We start from the raw sequence: 13,228 nt of genomic DNA, 5'->3' as shown, positions 1-13,228 counted from the left end.
CACAGAAACTCCACGCCCTTTTTCAAGTATTTTTTTTTTAAGACAAACCTGTGCTCTTTGTTCCTACAAGATCCCTTGGAAGGACTGACATTTCGTATGATTCCCTGGGACTGATATTGAAGGCAGCTTCCGAGTGTCCCGTCACAGAAGCTGCTTCTTGTTTGAGTGTTCTTATTGTTCCATTCTTTCTGTTTCTGACGGATTTTCTTTTTCTTCTGCTCAACTAACCTGGGATTTGCTGTGTTAGTGCAGGAAGAGGAAATATGGCCATCTTCACCACAGTTAAAGCAGTATCATGGGTTTGGCTCTGCTGGTGACTTAAGAGGACAGTGGCTGGGCTCGCACGGTGCTAGCTTTGACTTTACTGGGCTTTTCTGTGCAGACAGGGAGGCAGACATTTGGCGCTGAAGCTGTTGCATTTGCTTCCTCAGATCCTTAAGATCATCACTAGAACTGACTGAATGGCCACAGGAACAGGCATTCTGTGACTGGATGTTAACTTTTTGCTTTGTAGTGCAACTGATGTGTTTCTTCAGCAGAAGTTCTGAGAATGATGGTGGGGTTTCTTTACACTGCTCCAATTGTAATTTTGTTATAACTGCATTGTCCCAGCATCCATGCACAAACCGCCTCAAGAGATATTTATCTGTTTCACCTGCTGGAATCTTCACTACAGTGTTGAGCATTCGCTGGAGCCACTGCAGATAGGTGCAGGGTTGCTCTCCAAAATTCTGCAAGATATTCAAGTATTGGGCGTACTCACTCCTCACTATCCCATACTGCACCGAAAGCTGAGTCCAGTATGCGCTGACGCATACCCGACTAACAAATCACAGCATGCACAGTAACCATGGCGGAGACTCACCATGAAGCAGAGTTGTTCCCGAAAAGAAACTCCACATCCAGAGTGTGGATTTGGTTTGGCCTTTGCGTGGAGGACAAGGCGCAACCAATTATTTGCAAAATTTGCAGAGACACCGTTTGGACATCGGATGAGAACACGACTAACATGTTTAATCACTAGCGGAGACAGCACCCAAAACACTACGCCAACAGCCAAACCAAACGGAGATCAGAGACATGGCAGCCAGAGGCAGCCGCTAGCTCCAAGCTAACACAACCCCCGGTAACACATTCATTTAACAAGAGCATTACATATGAAAAAACAAGCAAGCGGTGGAAAGAAGTAACTGCGGCAGTGACTTGTCACCTTGTAAATTACATGATTCCCATTCAAACAGTGGAAAAACGAGGGTTTTAAAAGACTGTTAAAAGTACTAGACCCGCGTTATGAGCTGTGTTTTTATTTCAACGTTATGTTACCTTTTTTGTTTACGTTCATTGCTCATTTTGATAAAAGTTGTACAATTTTAATTGAAACCTGTTCAGAAAGCTTAGTTGGCTTAAAATGTATGTTTTTTACTTTTGGGTTTAACATTTTTAAAATATTTTTTATATGTTTAACATGAGGAAAATGGTCAGAAATGATTAAAATTGTGATCGGGATTTTATGTTTTTTAAAAAATCATGATATGATATTTTTGCCATATCGCCCACCACAATATGACCAGATTAGTTTTTTCTTTGCCATGATCAATGCTGTATGTTTTCCTTTTGTTAGCGAGATATGTGCCAGGGGAGGGGGTTGGGTATGGGATTTTATTTATTTGTTTAATTATTTTATCCATTTAGGGTTTTCTTTGTTTGCTTGACTTGTGTGGATGTAGGTGTATTTGTTTGATAAGAAAATGATAGTTCTTTGTATGAAACTATCGCTTTTGACTGTTATCACTATAAAATCAAGCGAGAAGTTGCCATGACCCGTACTTGTGTGCCTTTTTGGCCACCGAGACTAGACGCTTCACTATTTCATCCACAGGTAGTGGTACATATATAATTACCAGTAATTTCAAAAATTATTGTTTTAAATCATGGCCACCACAACTTGGATCTTGGTTGCCTGACAGGCTTAGTGTCGGACCCTGTATTTTTTCATGTTAAAATAATAACAAACAAAAATCTGCTCAACAGTAAAACAGCAGAAATTTTAAAGAGAAACACAATTGGTTTGGTGATGCTAGTTGACTTCCAAGATGTTTTCATTTTGAAACAAGAACAGAACTCATCTGTCCAAGGGTCAAATTATAACATCATAAAAGCTTTATTGAAGAGGAAGTAGGGGTGTAACAGTTCACAAAAGTCACGGTTCGGTACGTACCTCGGTATGGGGGTCACGGTTTGGTACGGGACATAAACAATCAGAAGGGAAGAAAAGACTTCCGGTTCATTTCCGGTTATTTGGGTCACTCCCGGTCCATTTCCGGGTAATTAGGGTCACTTCCGGTCCATTTCCGGGTCGTTTGGGTCACTTCCACTTCATTTCCGGGTCATTTGGGTCACCTCCGGTTCATTTCCAGGTCATTTGGGTCACTTCCGGTTCATTTCCGGGTCATTTGGGTCACTGCCGGTCCATTTCCGGATCCTTTGGGTCACGTCCGGTCCATTTCCAGGTCATTTGGGTCACTTCTGGTTCATTTACAGGTCATTTGGGTCACTTCTGGTTTATTTCCGGGTCATTTGGGACACTTCCTGTTGATTTTGGGTCCTCCCCAAAGATGGCCGCCGCATTGGGGAGACCTCGGGGTGAGTATCCCCAGTCTAGCTAATGTCCCTGCCCAAGATGGCTGCCGCACTGGGGAGACCTCGAGGTGAGTATCGCCAGTCTAGCTAATGTCACTGTCCAAGATGGCCGCCGCACTGGGTATCCTCGGGGTGAGTATCCCCAGTCAAGCTAATGTCCCTGCCCAAGATGGCCGCCGCACTGGGGAGGCCTCAGTTTAGTATCCCAGTCTAACTAATGTCCCTGTCCAAGATGGCCGCCGCACTGGGGAGACCTCGGGGTGAGTATCCCCAGTCTAGCTAATGTCCCTGTCCAAGATGGCCGCCGCACTGGTGAGACCAAAGGGCAATAACACTGGTCAACTGGAAATGAATGGTGAATACTTGATTTTTTGTAGGTTTTTTAAATGTGAATGAGTTGAATGTGTGGAAAGTATGAATATTGGGGGTGTTGAAAAGCTGAATGTGAGTTGAATGAGTTGAATGACTTGAATTTGTGGAAATTGGGAAGGTGTAAATGTGAAAAGTTGAATGTTCCAATGGAAATGAATGGTGAGTAATTGAATTTTTGTGTTTTTTTTTTAAGTGTGAATGAGTTGAATGTGTGGGAAGTAGGAATATGGGGGGTGTTGAAAAGCTGAATGTGAGCTGAATGAGTTCAATGACTTGAATTTGTGGAATTTGGTACGGTGTAAATGCCAATGGAAATGAATGGTCATGTCATCTTCCAAACCGCTTATCCTACAGAGGGTCGCGGGGAGTTGCTGGAGCCTATCCCAGCCGTCAATGGGCGAAGGCAGACGACACCCCGAACTGGTCGCCAGCCAGTCGCAGGGCACACATAGACACTGTCACTGAGCGGGAATCGATCCCACGCTGCCCGCACACAACTCAGGCGTGTGTACCACTACACTATCAGCGGACGAAATGAATGGTGAATACTTGAATTTTTGTGGGTTTTTTAAGTGTGAATAAGTTAGATGCGTGGGAAGTAGGAATTTTGGGGGTGTTGAAAAGCTGAATGTGAGTGTAAGTTGTTGGTGTTGAGTGGGTTTCTTTTTTCTACCCCCAGTAACTGTATCGGGGTGATGCCGCCTTACATGTGTGGTTAGCATGTTAGAAGTGTTACCTGCACCATACCGAACGGAGGTCGAACGACGCCGACACAGAGTTTTTGTTCGCTCCACCGCTTGCACGCCATCGCTGCCGTACGGAAGCCGAAATGTCCCCGGCTGGTTATACTATACAAACAGCTGATTTGTGTTGTACAGACGGCTCTTCTAGCACCATGCTTTCTCCCACACTCGCCATTTTACTTCTACATTTGTTTTGATCAATTTCTTCTTAAAACAACAAATGTGGCGGTCGCTTGGTCTCAGGCGTTGACTTTACCCCCCCCCCCCCCCCCCCCCCATCAGACGTTTTCGTCGGATGGCTGCGTGCACCGGACCATGCAGCCCGCACCGAGACGGTATGGGACGAATACAAAAACAGTTACACCCCTAAGAGAAAGTCAACCCAAACATATTTTTTCCAAGAATATGTTCAATGCAGGCCCACCACTTCAAACAAGGCATTTTGATAAATATTGCATTTGCATATAATTGAAAAAAAAATATGCCTGGGTTATGCTTTAACTGTATAGACTGTGTTTTAATTTGTACATTTTCACATTGTCTTAACTGTTTAAACACTGTATCATGAAACTAAATAAAGCTAAAGTAAAGTAAAATTACTGACACATAATGGACAGGATGAGGAATATTGTTTTATAGCTTGACCTATCAACCTTTCCTATTTTGCAGTCAATTTCAGGTTCTATAGTTATTATTACACATTCCCTCTTTGCCATCATTGGTACTCTTATCTGGGGGTGTTGTGTGAAAAATACAAAAAGCCAAAGATAAAGCAGCATCAAATCCATTGGATGCCATGGATGATGACTGTTATATATATTTTTTTTACTTTTGAATTCCACAGTTACAATTTGGGGATTTTATGCAGACAAAAGTTACAAGTGTGACGATAACCACTGATGTGGACACCACACAATGCTCAAGGATGCTCAGTGTAATTTCAGCAATCCATCAAATCAATGTGAGCAAACAGACGTTAAATACCCATGGTATACACTATAAAACACATTTTAATTCTAGTAATACTGTACCTATAAAAACACTTTGAGCATTGCTCAGTAAACAACTTCCTTTTCACTCTCCATTACATACCCTCAAAGCATGGGTATGTTCTCGTTATTTTACTTTTAACATACAGTGGTTAATTTCTATTCATGCTCGTATTACAGTCGAGCGTGCAAAAATATGACTGTTAAAACTTTTATGACAATTTGACCAAGGAACAAATTATTACACATAAGTAATTGTTTCTAAATCCAAAAAATACTTCTAAAATGAACATTTTTTATGATTGAAGTTGTGCAAATATGACGGTTACCTGAAGTTTTTGCAGCAGAACCACGTCGTCAATCTTGTCTTTCTCATGTTTGGCCTGTTTGGCCTTCCAGAACTGCTTCTGTGCGGAGTAGCGACTCATCGGACACACCTTGAACAGGCAGTCTGAACAGGGGAATGAAATGTTAGCACAGGTTAGCATGCCATCATTAAGTTAGTATGAATGAAGACACTGTATTGTGGGATAACCTCCTGTCGTTCTATAAAAGAAGAGCTTGAACAAGCAGTCAAAAGGCACATACATTAGCTTATGTTAGCATGGGTTAGCGTACTGGCATCAAGATTGACCTTGAAAAGACAGTCTGAAGGAATATACGGTAGCACGTGTTAACACATGTTAACGTTCTTTTCTTAAATGCAAATATGTTGACATTTCTACCATCAAGAAAGACATTGAACAGGAATTGTGAAGGAGGAAAAGCATGTGAGTGACAAGGTTCTTCAATGACTGATTTGTCTCTCATCCAGTGATGTTAATCGAATGAGGCTACAGTCAGAAAGCAGGAAGGAGGGGCTTCAGCAGAAATAGGAATATACCCAAACAGAGTGGGTCTGCTCTAATAACAACTGTAAGGTTAATGAAAATGTGTTCATTTGTAACACTGCAACACTTCTACAGCCAGCCAGCCTTATCTAGGGTCTGCTGCACCCTGATTAGCTGGATTCATTCCAACGTTCTAGTGGAACTAGGAAGATGAGGGGACATGTTGGCCATTTCTCAAGATCAAGAACGCAGAGTACGGCCCTTGTGAATGTACTCGAGAATGCACTTCCTAAGAACATCCAACCATCCATTATCGATACCGCTTATCCTCACAAGGGTCGCGGGGCGTGCTGGAGCCTAACCCAGCTGTCTTCGGGCAGTAGGCGGGGGACACCCTGAATTGGTTGCCAGCCAATCGCAGGGTACACAGAGACAAACATCCGCACTCACAATCACACCTAGGGGCAATTTAGAGAGTCCTATCAATTTACCATGCATGTTTTTGGAATGTGGGAGGAAACCGGAGTACCCAGAGAAAACCCACGCAGGCACGGGGAGAACATGCAAACTCTGGGAGGCCGGAGCCGGGATCGAACTCACGACCTATGAACTGTGAGGTGGACGTGCTAACCAGTCGACCACCGTGCCGCCGTTCCAAAGAACAATCTCTGTAAATTGGAATGGTTGTGTACTCCATTTCTCTGATTTCACAATCAGTTGGAATTATGTTGCTAGCACAAACGGTTCTGGAGTTACGGTGATTTGAAAAACATTTGTCATTTCCCTGTCAGCGACGACAGGTTCGGATTATGAGCGTTTTAACTGAAGTAAACAGGCACAAATGACAACGTGCACTAGGCCAATTTAGCACCAGCTAATGCTAATGTTAGCGCACGTCCATTGGTAGCAGCAGCAGGAGGAATGAAACTTACCAATAACTTTGACAGGTCATAAATCTCTTAACAGTGCCCCACCCTTCAATTGCTGAACAACCTGCTCATCGCGCGGGTCACTCTCTCTCCCACTTCTCACTCCACCGCACCTTGCTGCCACGCCAAGTCAAGTCTTACTGCCTAAGCACCTTGGTGACCCTTTTATTTTTCATTAAAATCACCTAAACTGCCTTGCTTCCCCGTGTTTGCGTCCTCCACACCAATTCACACAAACCTGACACTGTTTTTCTTTTTGACTGGTGAAAAGGCCAAAAACTGTCTGCAGAGACGGCTGCGCTTCTTGCAGTGTGCGCTCGGTGTATGCTGCGGTCATGCGCACCATAGTCTCAATACCATGACATATTAATATTGGATTTGGATACCACATTTAAGTATCGATACTTTTGACAACACTAGATTGTGTAAAGTCCAATTTTGACCAATGTGCCCACCCCAGTGGGGATGCCTACGGACAAGAATCAGGGGTGTACCTAATATTTTGGCCAATATAGCCAACCTACTGGGAACGCTTATGGACAAGAATATTTTGGCCAATATGGATACCTCATTGGGAACTCATACACACACAAACTGGGGTGTACCCAATATCTAGGCCAATATGGCCACCCCATTAGGAGTGTCTACAGATGAGAATGCAGGGAGGTACCTAATATTTTTCCCAATATGGCTGCCCCATTGGGAACGCCTGCAGATAAGAATCAGTGCTGCACCTGGAAGATACACTTTTGTCACAATCAGATACTGCAATACTTAAATTTTGTAAAAATAAATAATTAAAAAAAACTGAGGCATGTGTGTTTCCAAAGTTTTAAGTGTCATTTGACATTCTTTCAAGTGTCACGATTGAAAAGTGCATTAATAATAATTGTTAATGATACACAGGAGTGCAATAAATAAAACTCCATTCATAAAGATGAACTTTAAGGACCTCAAATGTTCCAAAGTTGTGATATAGAACGTGCAAAACATAACGTAACGTATCAAAAATATTGATACTAAATTAATGTATCGATACTTGGTATCGGCATAAAAAAGTACCACAATAGGAAAGGCAAGGCAGTTTATTTATATAGCACATTTCATACACAAGACAACTTGTGAGGACAACACCTACAAGCATTGACAAACACAACAGTTCACAAGACTCAAAAGCAAAGCAGAGAAAACAAAAGTAGCTTATGAAAATTACTGGAATGTACTTTGACAACATGTAAACACATTAACAAAACTCTTTAAAATATTTTAAAAGAAAGTCAATACAAGTGGGTTTCTGAAATATATAAAAGGAAAAAAATGATTCAAAATTGTCTAGAGGACCTTAATCAAAGGTATGAGAAAAAAACAAAGCTTTTAACCTGGATTTAAAAGCATTACCTTCACTTCTGTTGGCAGCTTATTCCATTTGTGTGCAGCGTAACAGCTAAATGCAGATTTGCCATGTTTACCGTGAACTCTCAGTTCCACTACTTGACCCAAGTCTGCAGATCTCAGAGCCCTACAAGGGTGTATATTCAATCAGCATTTGATTAATGTATTCAGGACCCAAACCATTCAGCGATTTATAGACCAGTACTAAAATTTTAAAATCTATTCTTTAGTTAATTGGGAGCCAGTGTAAAGCCTTTAGGACTCGAGTAATATGTTCCGATCTCTTTGTTCTGTTAAAAACCCAAACTGCAGCGTTCTGAATGAGCCAGCTGTTTGTTGCTCTTTTGAGGGAGACCAGTAAGAAGACCGCTCCAATAATCAATTCTATTGGAGATGAAAGCATGAATAAGTTTCTCCTGGTCTGATTTCAGCATGCAACTCTTCAGTCTGGATATATTTTTCAGCTGGTAAAAGGCTGTTTTAGTGATTGATTGTATATGATTGATGAAAGTCAGGTCTGAGTCTATCAGCACCCCAAGATTTCGAACTTGGTCTTTGGTTTCTAAAGACAGTGACTCCAGGTGTTTTATAACAGCAATCCTCTTTTCTTTATTGCCGAAAAAAATAACCTCTGTTTTGTTTTGGTTTAGCTGAAGGAAATTTTGGTTCATCCAGTTGCTAATTTGCTCTAGACAGTGACACAATGCGCTGATTGAACTAGTGTCATTTGGGGACATTGATATATATAGCTGTGTGTCATCTGCATCACTGTGATATCCAACATTGGTGTTCTGAAGCATTTGACCCAAAGGTAACATATACTGACTGAACAGAAGGGGCCGAAGAAGTGACCCTTGAGGAACCCCATATGTCAAGGCCATGCTATCTGATTCAAAATTTCCAATGGTCAGAAAGTAACTCATTTCCTCTTTCTGGGTGATTTTAAGTGTTGGGTCATTTGGGAATTTTGCTGGTTTGTGATGATGTTTGACCTGATGGATAAAGAAGCAGGCAAATTCATTAATCTGTTGATTTGGGGGATTTGTGAGTTTGTTGACCACAGCAAATCGCGTGCATGTATTGTTTAGGTTCTTACTAATGATTTCAGAAAAGTGTTGTTGTCTAGCTTTTAGTAACTCTTTGTTAAATTTACAAAGACATTGTCTGCACAGGTCAAAGTGAACTTGGAGTTTAGTTTTTCCTCCAGTTACGCTCCACTTTCCTGCACTTTGATTTCAAAGTCATTACACTCGTAGTGCATCTCCAAGGTGTTTTAGGTCGCCATGAAATGGTCTTAGTTTTGAGAGGAGCAACAGCATCCAGATATTTCAGATTTTCCAGGTAAATTTATTCAGAAGTTCATCAACAGTCTCATTCACAGATGTTGAGGCAGCCATTATTTTCATAAACATATCACTAGGGTCTACGTTTGTATATATTTTCTTAGTAGACACAATGGTTGACTGAACTGTTGGGATTAGGGCTGTCCCGACTAGTCGACATAGTCGACCTCACCGATGACGTAAATATGTCGGCCCGCAAAACATACCGTCGATGAAGAGTGTGATGACGTAAATACGTCGGCACGCACATACCATCGAGTGTCGATGATGTAAATACGTCAACACGTGCATGCCGCCAGTTATAAACAAGTGTGCACAGCAGAAAAGAAAGGAGAACAAAAAAAAAGAACACCATAAATGGTGGCGGCGCGCCGGTTCATGCGTTCAGGGCGGGTAAGAGGAGAGCGGAATTCACAAAGCAGCTAAAAAGCGGTAAAAGAAAAGAAAGTCCAAAGTATGGACATATTTCAATGAAAAGTTAAACGAGTTGGTCATCTGTATCCTTTGTAAAGCCGAGTGATGAACAAACACCTGAAGCGACGTCACCCAGGTGCTTCTGGAAGACGACAGAAAGCAAAAAGCTAGAGGATCGTAAGTCCATCTAAGTAACTACTAACTAATATGACCCGGTTTTATGGAAGTTGCTGTGATGTGCAACATATTATGAATGTGCATTGTTTTAATTTTAATTTCTCGATTGCAGTCAAAATTACAGTGTTATGTTTCATGCTTTAATGCTTTATGCATTATGGGGTTAATGTTTGCTCACTCCAGTCAAATTGTGTTGCTGCTTACAGCTAACGTAACTGGTTACGTTTCTTTATGTACCCACAAACGGTAACACGCGACATCTGTTATACATACATACATACATGGAAACTGCGGCTGCCCGGGAAAGCTCTCGTTCTCGTCTTTGTGCAGACCCCGGGCGCAACACAGCATGCTCATTGTATTTAGGACGATGTCCTGACTGCGCTGTTTAAAAAACAAAAAAATAAAAAACCTAGAGGAAACACTGGCCTGCTTACCGTAGTCCGTGACTGCACTAATATATGTATGCCTCAATCAAACTAAGGTCCAGCCTATGTTTTGAAAGCTCGTGTGTACATATGTAAAATGTATATGTATCTGATAGCAAGCTATAACGGTTGCAGCAGCTAATAACGTGGCTTTAAGGATGGCAGGCTTGTTGTGGACCAACTACATTACTGGAATACTTTTACTGGACCCTTGTCGACGTAATATGATCATTGATGATGGATTATGCAATTGTGTCGGACATTTGAGGATGAAATGGTGAGTTGCACATTTTTTTGTGTGTTAGCATTGTTTTGACTTAAATGCTCATAAATGCTGCAGATATGATTGTGTCTTATAATGTTTGGTATCGATGTCCGCTGATAGTGTAGTGGTACACACGCCTGAGTTGTGTGCGGGCAGCGTGGGATCGATTCCCGCTCAGTGACAGTGTCTATGTGTGCCCTGCGACTGGCTGGCGACCAGTTCGGGGTGTAGTCTGCCTTTGCCCATTGACGGCTGGGATAGGCTCCTGCAACTCCCCGCGACCCTATATAGATAAGCGGTTTGGAAGATGACATGACATGACAATGTTTGGTATCATTCGAATCTGCGGAAACACAGTTTTCTAACCTTATATAACATGGAATGCTTTGAAGTTGTTCAGTTTGTAGTGAATGTACCGCGTGCACGACCCACAAACCCACATGTGGGTCGTTGAAATGGCAACGGGTTTCTTAATGATTGTCCAGAACATGAGGCCCATTGCATTTGTGGAGGGTGTTCCTCATTTGTGAGTTATTTATTTTTTAGTTATACTTGGGCTGCTTAACATGAGCTCACACATTGTTTCACTGTAATGCATGGACAGAGAAATACCTCATTCATGTTCACACGTCATGATGCTTGCCTAAAATAGATGAGAGTATTCATTCAATTTCAACGTTTTTTGTTTTTTTTACTTTAATAATCAAAGAATTTTAAAAATGTGTTCAGAAGTGGTTTTGTAAATTAATAATCGTCAACCCAAAAATTGCGGGATTAGCCCAAGAAATAATTGTTTGACTAATTGAAAAAATAGTCGACAGATTAATCGTGAGAAAAATAATCGTTTGGGACAGCCCTAGTTGGGATTATTCATACTTCAAAGAATACACATACGTAAGTGATCTGAAATAGCCAGATCTTTAACATCAACTGATGAGATGTCAACACATTTACAGATAATGAGGTCAAGAACATGTCCTTGAGTATGTGTTGGACTTTTTATATGTTGTGAGAGACCAAAGGTATCAAGAAAAGTATAATGTTCTTTCGTATTTTTATCCAAATTGTTGTCAACATGAATGTTAAAGTCACCAGTTATGACCAGGTAGTCATAGTCAGTAAAGATTACTGACAGCATTTCTTCAAATTCCTCCATAAACTTGCATTTTTGTCTTGGAGGTCTAGAAATGATTACAACAATAATCTTTGGATAACCTTTCACTAAAAAACTGAGATATTCAAATGTATTAAAATCACCCAATACAATTTCTTTACACTGAAATGATGATTTAAAAATGGCAGCAACTCCGCCACCTTTTTTGCCACTGCAACATTTGTTCAAGAAACTAAAATTTGTTGGCGTTGCCGTTGCCTCATTCATAAGTGTTTTGGCAACCTTCTGTTAGCCATGTTTCGCTGAGGAGAATTAAATCAAGATCATAAGATATAATGATGTCATTAATCAATAGTGCTTTGTTAACTAGTGATGTAATATTACATAGAGCTAATCTTGCAGTGATAATGGGAGACACTGGCTTGCTTAGAAGTTGACAAGATATCCTAACTAGGTTAGTAGCTCTAGACTTATTTCTTCTCAGTACTTTAGCTGACTTTCTGTCACTTGTAATCACATACCACAAGTATCGCTAGTTTCATTGGGTCCTGATTTATTCTGCGGACAAGCATTGTTTGTAGCGGATATGCAGTTTGGACCCAGAGCATATCAGACCGGACTGGAGTTAAGTTTCATCATGAGCAGGGAGGGTCATTGGCAGGTAGTGGTTTGCTGAGTCTTGCTGGAGTCAGCTGTTTGTTAGATAGGTGTTTGATGAGTCTTGGGGTTGGTATGGGCGAACGGTGATCAGGAGTAAGAGGTGTGAACATGGGGGATGGAAGTGGTGTCAGTTGAATTTCAATATTAACAAGCTTGTTCATCTTGTTGGTGAAATCTGGTTTTGTGTCGTCAGGGCTGAATTGTTGTTCGGGAGCTGAGGTACTGTCCAGGGGTGAGTCCAGTGGTGGTGTTTGGCAGTGTGAAGACGGCTCCAAAGTTTGGGTTCAATCCAGTGGTGGATATGGCCCAGAAGTTTGGACAAACGAGGAAAAATGAATCCGTTCTGGAGGGAAAGGTGTGGGGGATTGGGTTTCAATGTGTGCTTGATGGTCCTTCAGAGTCGAGGCAGACTCTTGTGTTATCTGTTGTTGTGGATAAACATGGCCTTTGTTTTGAGAACGTGGCGATACATTGCAATACAACATTTTTTCCAAGCCCTAGTACCTAGTATTTTGGCTGATATGACCAAACCGTTGTGGACATCTACAGACAGCTGGCTAAGGTAAAGCCCCTGCTTTCCCATCAGCACTTAGAAACAGTCATCCATGCCTTTGTTACATCTCTGCTAGATTACTGTAATGCACTTTATTTTGGAGTCAGCCAGTCCTCCCTCAAACGTCTCCAGTTGGTCCAAAATTCTGCTGCCCGCCTACTGACTGGAGCTCGGAAGATGGAGCATATAACACCAATTCTGGCTTCCCTTCACTGGCCCCCAGTGCATTTCAGGGTTTGATTTAGGATTCTCATATTCGTCTATAAATCATTAAATGGCCTCGACCCGGCATACCTCTCTGAGCTCCTCCACTCCTATGCACCTTCCCGCAGCCTCAGGCCTGCAGACCAGGTGCTGCTCGAGGTGCCGAGGACCAAGC

General features: G+C 41.8%; 1 protein-coding gene across 10 annotated transcripts in view; it reads right to left on the bottom strand.

Moving 5' to 3' along the window:
- itpr3 (inositol 1,4,5-trisphosphate receptor, type 3) overlaps positions 1 to 13,228 on the bottom strand; it is a 373,289-nt gene that overhangs the window by 326,390 nt on the left and 33,671 nt on the right. For all 10 annotated transcript variants that reach the window (XR_015088794.1, XM_086046039.1, XM_086046029.1 and 7 more), the window contains one exon: positions 5,074 to 5,195. Coding sequence is in view for 9 of the 10 variants with exons in the window: in XM_086046039.1 (XP_085902165.1) it covers positions 5,074 to 5,195 (122 nt within the window). In the remaining variant the exon portion in view is untranslated. The remainder of the gene's footprint in view (positions 1 to 5,073; positions 5,196 to 13,228) is intronic.

Source organism: Filicampus tigris, chromosome 1, assembly GCF_054856515.1.
Source record: "Filicampus tigris isolate MCC_2025a chromosome 1, RoL_Ftig_1.0, whole genome shotgun sequence".
NCBI lineage: Eukaryota > Metazoa > Chordata > Actinopteri > Syngnathiformes > Syngnathidae > Filicampus > Filicampus tigris.
The sequence above is the reverse complement of the archived record's forward strand: the minus strand, read 5'-3'. Positions and strand labels throughout refer to the sequence as shown.